Source organism: Centroberyx affinis, unplaced genomic scaffold (genome assembly GCF_046629955.1).
Source record: "Centroberyx affinis isolate AG114_WGS23_722 - 3 ecotype Tasmania unplaced genomic scaffold, CSIRO-AGI_Caff_v1 ptg006540l_1, whole genome shotgun sequence".
Lineage (NCBI taxonomy): Eukaryota > Metazoa > Chordata > Actinopteri > Beryciformes > Berycidae > Centroberyx > Centroberyx affinis.
Window position 1 is genome coordinate 50001 of NW_027283312.1, and position 10000 is coordinate 60000.

At 40.0% G+C, this 10000-nt stretch overlaps 1 protein-coding gene across 1 annotated transcript in view; it reads right to left on the minus strand.

Annotated features, from left to right (window-relative positions):
• Positions 1 to 10000, minus strand: part of mtss1 (MTSS I-BAR domain containing 1) — a gene marked incomplete at its 3' end in the record, with an annotated part of 79246 nt that overhangs the window by 49548 nt on the left and 19698 nt on the right. The window contains exons 2-3 of the mRNA XM_071512798.1: positions 5331 to 5392; positions 4249 to 4322 (exon numbers count right to left, since the gene is read on the minus strand). Of these exons, the coding sequence (XP_071368899.1) occupies positions 4249 to 4322; positions 5331 to 5392 (136 nt within the window). The remainder of the gene's footprint in view (positions 1 to 4248; positions 4323 to 5330; positions 5393 to 10000) is intronic.

Genomic DNA, 10000 nt, shown 5'->3' on the forward strand with positions numbered 1-10000 from the left:
ATCGCTGGTGATTAGCATTAGCCTAAAAGTGAGATAATGAGACCTTGTAGCAGCTCTGAGGCTGGGGGGTTAGTTCATTTTAATGACATGTGTCTAAACCTGCCAGGCTTTTTCAGGGAATTGGTAAAACAGACAACATTCGACAAAAATAATGACCTTAAGTGGCAGAAGATCTCTCTTCCCGCGAGACTTTGAGCGCTACTTCTTTAGTTTACACAGAAAGTTAGCAAAGTTAGCCCGATAGCTAAAGTTTGATGATGAGTGATATTTTGTTTTCACAAGTCATGAATCTACAGGCCACAGAATAAAAACTAATACCAACTTTGGATTACTAAAAAGTCTATCTTCATACTTTGGATAATGCTAATCACACGATAAGTTAATATACTGTATGCTAAAGCCTTAGCATGCACACCAGACAGAGCTATCTACCAGAGACACAGAGATGAGTTTGGTATCAATCCTCTTGTCAAATATTAAAAACCAATACCAACTTAGGATTACTAAAAGGTCTTTCTTTATATTTTGGGTAATGCTAATCACCTTCAGTTATTTAAAGGATAACGCTGGTGTTTTTTGATGCATTTCTTACCGTCAACAAATCCTATGAAAATAACAAAATCAGCAATGATTTTGTTTTGCCAACAAGTCTCAACAAGCCGGTGTCCAATGCAGCCATGTCCCAGCAGCCATAGAACTCCACTGTATTAAAAAAACGATTAAAAACCTGTCACAGAGCCATGCTGTTGCCCAGAGCAACAGCATGACTTCATCACGATGCATCGGGCCGGCCGACTTTTTCCTCAAACAACTTAATAAGTCGGCTGTACACACTTTGCGATCTCAGGAAAGTAGTTCCGTAGCACCGAAAATAGTCCCCGCCGTAATGAAGAATTTGTTCCCATTTGAATTTGATTTGGTAATAACTACAACAGCCTGACTTTTCGTGGTAACAGTTAGCGATTTTTAAAATGTGAACTATGTCTTTGTGAGCTGTATTTCAAGGTTTTTAGCTTACAATTGAAGCCAATGACTTCCGGGTTGACGGCTAAAAACGGAACGTGGGAAGTCAGAAAGTAACGGGAGTAGAGCAAACACATTGTTGTTTTATTTTCATAGGATTTGTTGACGTAAGAAATGCAGCATGCACACCAGACAGAACTAGCTGCTGGAAACGTGGAGATGATTTTGGTGCCAATCTTCTCATCAGATATTGGGTAAAGCAAATTGGACAAACTTCTAAAAAGTCAATGTAGTCCATTAAGAAACATCATAAACTACTGTACACCCCACACATGATCGTTTGCTGTTATATTGATATTCCGCGATGTTCTCTCACGTATGTTCCTTTCCGTCTTTTCCCTCATTTCTCCTCCCCTGTTCCCTAGATTTTTGCTTTTCCTCTGGAAGAACTCTCCTCTGAAACTTTTTATTCATGTTTCCCTCCGTCTCGCTCTTGTTTGAGACATCCTTTCATCCTTCCTGCTCATATCCTCAGGCAACCTCTGGGAGGAGGGTAGAAAGAGAAAGAGATACGCTAAGCAGATATCAACTGGCTTTCCATCCAAGTACTTCTTCTTCTTTTTTTTCTTATAAATGATGAAGTATCAAATTAGAAAAAGCTGAATGGAAACATCCGAATTTGCTAGAACTGCCCAAACATCACAAAAAATAACGATGGAAACAGGTTTGTCAAATAAATAATGACATATAATTGGCATAATTAGCCTGACAAATGGTTCAATCTCACAATACAACAGTTCATATGTGTTGTCCCTCCTATGTACCATATACTGTATATCAGTGGTTCTCAACCTTTTTCATATCAAGGACCCTAATTTAGTTCACATTAGAGCCACGGACCCCCATTTGATGAGATTTTGCCTCTCGGACCCAAATCTGAGAAGATTTTTTTTGTTAGATATGATTTTGTCCTGAATTCCAAGACTATCTGTACTGTAGGCAGAGAGATAACAGTGAAACTGCGATCAATACAGTCATTCTTCCATATTCTCTCATTGTGTTAACTTCTTGTAAATGAAATAATGGTGAATTTTAACAATTCATCAATTTGCTGGGGACCCCCTGGAACCCCCTCAAGGACCCCTGGTGGTACCCGGACCCCACGATGAGAACCACTGCTGTATATTATTGGTTGCTGCATTATATGGCCAAAATTAGCTGACACCAAAAAACAATAACAACTTCCAATATTAATCAGTTAAAGATTTTTCATTTTCTTGTGGATGGGGTTTTTTTTTTTACATTCGAGCCCATTTATTGGCTTCAACCCAGCTGATGGAAACACACCTCATTTGCATTTTATTTGTTGCGACATTTCAAAAAGCTCGCACCAAATTCCCTCGACAGTTGGATGGCAAGACAGCCAATGTGGGCTCATAACTGGCAGAATTTAACATTTGTATTGGTACAAGTACAGAGCATGGCATCATCTGTACCCTGTGGGCCTGATTCACTCTCACACACACGCACACACACACACACGCACACTGTAATAAGTGGCACATTGATATGCTGAATGGATAGAAGACAGAGAGCATCATTATTGCGACCATCTCCTGCCTCCATCCATTTAACAAATCTATTAGAGAACATCACAGGCTGAGAAAGAGCAGCGATTGTCTGTACGGACTCTAATAGGAGTGAGTCATCGTCGGTACAGAAAGTACCGAGAGCCTCTGATGCACAGCCTGTGTTTTAGTGCCAGCATCACTTATGATATATTCTGTGTGTGTGTGTGTGTGTGTGTGTGTGTGTGGCTGTTGTAGTGGCATGTGTAATGAGCTGACATAGCTTGGTGATTTCCTGTCTGGCCTGTAAAAGCAGCAAGAGCCTCTTCCTGTATCCTCCTCTAGGAGAGCCCACCTGGGGCCACACACATACATACACACACACACACACACACACACACACACACACACATAACCATCACACGCACACTGTCAGGCAGCTGCACCTAATAAGTCGCAACAGGAGGAGAAATTCCCTCTATTACAGCCTTGATAGTCTTCCTCCTCCTCCTCCTCCTCCTCCTCCTCCTCCTCCTCCTCTCTCTCTCTCTCTCTCTCTCTCTCTCTCTCCCTCCCCCCCTCTCTCTTTCTGGTACTATAGTATTCATATTGTATTCAGTGGGCGGTAAGTGTTTTTCTGACCTTCTCAGATCTCAGCCCACACTCTATTAACTAGTCCGGCACTTTCAGCCTACACATAGAATACCAAGAGTCTCAAGCCAAACAAAACAAAAAAACAAAAAAACAAAAGTGATTCATTGACTACAATTTATAAAGTTCACTGTGTTGGTGGAGCATAGTGTTGGAAATGGACCATGTTGAGTTCTGCATTGAGCTCCCATTGGATCCAACTTTGTAACATCAAAACAACGATTCTCAATTGTCTCCTCTGTGAAATCACAATATATCTATACAGATTAGGGTTTGACCAATGTGTTGGTTTATTGATATATTGGGTTGGTATGGGTCTCTCACTAAAAATCAGTCATGTATCAGAGGTGTCACCGATATGATCAATATGATGCAGTTTGATCGATTACATGCTTATTGTAGAATTGATCAATACTACACTGGTTGTCAATGGGAAGCCCTTAATCTGAATCGATTCTAATGAGATATCTTGATCAGATCCCATATGAATATGTTGAAGTATTCTTATAGTTTTAGAAGGTTTCTGTTTCCTTGACAAGAATACAATGCTTGTAATATGTTTGGCATGAACACGTCAAACTTAAAGATATTAAATATCAGCATAAAATATTGGCTATCAGCACCTTCAACCCAAAATATCGGCATCAATACATCAGTCAAGCCTTAATGCAAATATCAGGAATATTTTATCTTCTGACCCAAAACTGATTTTCTGGATTATTAACAAAATATATCCTGTTTTCCCATGCAAGCTGCTACAAAAATAGCCTTCATCAATCTCTCCTGAGGGAAACTTGAGTCATTTCTAGCTCTCTAAACACCGCATTAGAAACGCTTTGAAGTTTGGGACAGAATGTACCTTTAGGCTGCCGAAAAAAACTCTTTCATCAGTCAAAAGGAGAATTTAGCAGGCGGGTCGATGATATCTCAGCGACATAATAAGACTCCTATTAGTTCTGCCATTTAGAGGGCGCTTGTCACTTCAGCTGAGCACAACACACACACACACACACACACACACACACACACACACACACACACACACAGATACTAGTGGTTGTCTTACCTCTAGTGTTGGTAGCCATGTCTGCCACCTTCTGAAAGGCATCCAGGAAGGCCACAGCAGCCAGAACAGTGGTTCTACATGGAGAGGGAAGGTTCATTAGTTTGGATTATGGGGTGAATTATTGCTGAGCACCCACTTTAGTCTGATTTGCACACTTAATGATCAGGTTTCGTATTGGTGGCATTGATTCCAGCTGATTTAATCACTGTACTTGAGAGTAGGGTTAGACTGAGATATCGGTTTTCCAATATATCATGTATATATTTATTTATTTTTTTAAATTAATTCTTCATTAGTTTCCCCTATCATTTAAAGAGCTGCTAAGTCTAAAGGAGTTTCATCAGTCTGGGTTTCAATGGAGAGTTTTCAGTGTTTTTCAGTGGTCTTAAATGCTGTTTCAGAGGCTTTTCCACCCTGATAAGTCGAGAATTCTGGAGGAAATACTGAATATTTGGATTTTTTTGGAATACAAATGGTCACATTTATTGGATTAGCTATTGGCCTTCAAAAACCCATAAGAGATTTTTCATCATTCCAAAATGCTTTACATCCATTTTGAAAAGAAATCTTAAAAATCATCATTTCGTAAGTGACGACTGGGTTACCAATAGGGCTGGGCAATATATCGATATTATATCGATATCGTGATATGAGACTAGATATCGTCTTAGATTTTGGATATCGTAATATCGTGATATGGCATAAGTGTCTTCTCCTGGTTTTAAAGGCTGCATTACAGTAAAGTGATGTCATTTTCTGAACTTACCAGACTGTTCTAGCTGTTCTATTATTTGCCTTTACCCACTTAGTCATTATATCCACATTACTGATGATTATTTATCAAAAATCTCATTGTGTAAATATTTTGTGAAAGCACCAATAGTCATCCCTACAATATTGTCGCAATATCGATATGGCGGTATTTGGTCAAAAATATTGTGATATTTGATTTTGTCCATATCGCCCAGCCCTAGCTACCACCATGAATAATTTTACTTTTACACAATATATTTATATTAAATCAAATTGTGGGTTCTACACTTTGGAAAGCCATTCTTTATTTTGTTCTCGGAGTATCTTACCTGAGCTGGGAGTGCAGCTTGGTGGCCTTGGCGCTGAAGTCCTCCCACACAGGATAGGAGCACTGGCAACACACAGACAACACCACGTTACAATCAAAACAACAACAGCAAACATTTGAATAGGGCAAATTAAACGTCAACAATGCAGACTTGGAACTTTTAATAACATACATACTGACAATTCATGACTTTGTGCTCTAGTGAGTTTAACTTAAATACACACACAGTAAACAGGCCCAGTTCTGCCAGATCCAACCACATTTCACCACAACTCATTGTCTTATTGCCACAGTATAAAAAAAAACAAAAAACAAAAAAAACAGTGATGTATTGGTGTAAAGATTGTTTTTCATACTGCTCTAATAATGTATATGGGTTGGGTATATGGGTTGGTGCAATGTGGAAAGCATGCATAGATTTACCATGGGAAATGTGTGTGTATATATTTACCATTTTCCCACATTTACCATTTTACCAACATTTATACCAAGTTAAATTCCTCAACCTGTAATGTCACTGGTCAGTACAGTTATTATGGATTCTGAAAAAGCCTGGGTCTTAGTCTGAATATGCGTGCACACATGTTATTACTTCATGGAGCTGATATTTCCTGTAAAAATCCCCCGACCTTGAATGCCTCTCAGCCAACTGACTGGAAGTTCATGAAACTGCAAGGTCACAGACGCATCACTTTGCCTCTCACTTTGAAACTGCACTCTGTCTCCAAAATGGAGGATGTAGGCGACTCCGTTGCATTTCTACTACTGTAGGTACAGTAAGATCCAAAATGTCTGCCAGTTTCTTCCACTGAGTCATCTCTGACTGGGAATAGGAGGTGAATCTCCCCCTCTGCTGCCTTTCTTTCACTCCTCTATCTGCCTAATTCTCTCTCTCTCTCTCTCTCTCTCTCTCTCTCTCTCTCTCTGCCTGTATCGCAATTCAATTTTCAGTTTCAATTCAAAGGCGCCTTATTGCCGTGAAATACAAAAGTGCTTCTTGCCAGAACAAAATCAAGAAATATATAAACACATATCAGGTTGGCAACTGTGACAATGTGACATTAACAACAACTGGCTCAGTAATGACTAATCAATAAATCAATAACTCAATGGACAAATTCATCAAATGATATACAATCTGTCCCTCCTGTCTGGAATTGTGACAGGTTTGTACATATTTTTCAGTAAGTCTCATACATTATAAATACATACTTTATGATGCATGTGTCTGTATTTGCCCTCCACCAACACACACACACACACACACACACACACAGAGCCATCTCCCTCTCTCTCCCTACTCTCTCATCCCCAACCCCCCAAAAACAGCAGCCACCCCTCCCCTCCCCTCTCCATGTAGCTATCTACCCCTTCCATACACACACACACACATCCACATCCACCCCCCCCCCCCCCCCCCCCCCCCCCACACACACACACACACACACACACACACACACTCACACACACACATGCACTTGACAGCCACTGGCAGCAGCCGGTATCAAAGGGTCTGACTGGAGCAGGCAGGACTGCTGACGCAAATCAAAGCTGGAGCTCCGTCTCAAATGGAGGCTGGCTGCCCACCCCCCCACCCCCCCACCCTCCCCCCCCTCCCCCCTCCTCCTCCCCCCCTCACACTGGATGGCTGCTCCTCTCCTTGTTCTTACGGCACAATCACACGCTCCCAGCCGCAGCACATATCACATTATACTTGATCCAAGTTAACCTATAACCCCGTTAAATCCCTGTGAAATGCATGTGTGTGTGTGTGTGTGTGTGTGTGTGTAATTCTATCCGTATGAGGACCAAACATCCTCACAAGCATAGAAAGATGAGGAAAACCCTCCCAAGTGAGGACTTTTTGGGGGCTAGACTAGGGTTAGGATTTGGGTTTAGGGTTAAGATTAGAATTAGGATTAGGTTTAGGGTAAATTAGGGTTTAAGGTTAATGGACTACACTGATTTTTAGTTTGGCCCATTGCTCACATTATTCAATATTTGATTTGAGATAATGCTTTTTTTTTGGCTTCAGCAAGTATGTTATCATAGGTGATTAGCATTATCCAAAGTATGAAGGTAAAGCTTTCAGTAATCCAAAGTTGGTATTGGTTTTTATTATCTGAAAACAAAGCTGTCTGGCTAACTTGGCTCTCTTCCTGTGTAAACAAAAGCTCGAAGTCTCGTGGGAAGAAAAGATCTTCTGCCATTGAAAGTCCTTTCTTTTTGTTGAATTTTGATTTTGTGTCTGTTTTACTAATCCACTAAACAAGCCTGGCAGGTTTAGACGTGTCACTAAAGTGAACTAACCATCCAGCTTTGCTTTAGAGCGGCTACAAGTTCTCATTTTATTTTAGAAATATTTAAGAGTTTATACAAGAGTTCATTATAGGACATTACACGAATAACACACTATTCACATTAGGTAATGCTTGTTGTGACTTAATCACTTTAGTTAATGTCAGGATATGTTTCAGTAATACATGAAGAGTTACGGTTTCAATTTAGACCAGTGGTTCTCAACGAGGGGTCCGGGGACCACCAGGGGTCCTTGAGGGGGTTCCAGGGGGTCCAATGCAAATTGATGAATTGTTAAACTTCACCATTATTTCATTTACAAGAAGTTAACACAATTAGAGAATGTAGAAGAATGACTGTTTTGGTCATATGTATTTTCACTGTTATCTCTCTACCTACAATACAGATAGTCATGGAATTCTGGACAAAATCATATCTAACAATAAAAATATTCTCAGATTTGGGTCTGAGAGACAAAACCTCATCAAATGGGGGTCCGTGGCCCTAATGTGGATTAAATTAGGGTCCTTGATATGAAAAAGATTGAGAATCACTGATTTAGACAATACATTGTCATTAACAAACATGTATAACAACATTGCTTAATGTAGTTGTTTACTGTGCATTTAATATGAACTCATCTCTGTTAATGTCACTGTTCATGTTTAATTCATGTTAGTAAACACATTAGTTAACATTATTAACAAACATGTATAACAATATTAACGCAGTTGTTCATGTGCATTTAACATGAACTAGTCTTTGTTAATGTTGTTATTCATGATTAATTCATGTTAATAAATGCATTAGTTAACATTAGTTAATGAACACTTCATGTGAAGTGTTAACAAATTGGTTGAAAAACAGACTATAACGACTTTATTTTTTATTTTGTGTGTCAGATATTTTGTTAATGAATATTTTTGAGAAGATATGTTAAGTATACATTTGAGTTTTTCAGAAATTCTCAGTTAAATTCTCTGCTTCCATCACACACACACACACACACACACACACACACACACACACACACTCGTGAAGTGGGGATACCAGTGAAAGAGGAAGACAAAGGACAGAGAGAATAATTGACATTAAAGGCAGAGATGAAGGAAGAAAGGTGAGGAAAAAGAGTGGTATGAGGAGTAACAAAAGAAGGAAGGACGAGGAAAGCGTGTGTGTGTGTGTGTGTGTGTGTGTGTGTGTGTTGGGGGGAGCATCCCGTCCTGAGGAGCTGTGATGTCAGACGGGACAGACAGTAAGGGCTGCATACTCTTTGATCTGGCCTGTTTGATGTGGCTTAATTTGGTCTGAAATCACAGTCCCATTTCCCCATGGTACAGAAAGCACCCCCCCTCCTTAAACACACACACACACACACACACACACACACGCACACACACACACACTGCTCCCTCCCCTCGCAGGCTGTTTGAAGTGCCCTACGGAGCTTAAGTTGTGCGGATGGGAGATAACGAGATGTGACACCCTCCACTCTCATGCACACACACACACACACACACACACACACACACACACACACGAATGGGCCTGCTGCGCCTCATTAGCATATTTAGGTTATTCTAATCCAATAAAACAGCCTGGTGGCAACTGACCGGGTGATGATTGGTTTATTAATGTGACTTGCTATGTGTGTGTGTGTGTGTGTGTGTGTGTGTGTGTGTGTGTGTGTGTGTGTGTGTGTGGTTACTTCCCCGTTCCTCAACATGCAGGTTGTTCCTCACATATTGCTATGGGAGTCACTGAGGGAGCAGAGTAGAAATGCACCAGGTCTGTGGTTTGTGCATGGGTAGAGAGAATCTCAGTGTAGTAATAATCTGCCACATTTTCATCTAAATACATTTCAGTTTTCCTACTATCTCAGATTGCAATAACACAATAGTGATTCAGCCTATATCCAGTTCATGAAAGCTTCCCCATTGTCTGTTCTAAACACCTGGTGTCTGGTAGCTCTTTCCTCAGAAAAATCCTCAACAGAAAATCCAAGCTCCGCCCACACTGTTTGATTGACAGGTAATCTCTGGGAAGAGTAGTGCAGAAACACCACAGCAATAAGCGCTGAGCAAGAAAGATGGAGACTAAATGAAAAACATAAAAATAAAAAATCAATGAGGAACTCAGGGATAAAGAGACATTTTATTTTGGTATGTGTATACATGTACATATGTGTGTGTGTGTATGTATGTATGTATAATTATATTAATATATACTGTAGCAATTGTAGGCTGTCCGATATATGTTATATGCATATATCATGTATATATGTATTCAAGTATAGTGTGTATGTGGTATATACTTATTCAGGATATATGTGACAAATATCCATTGGATAGTTGGATATTTATATATTATATA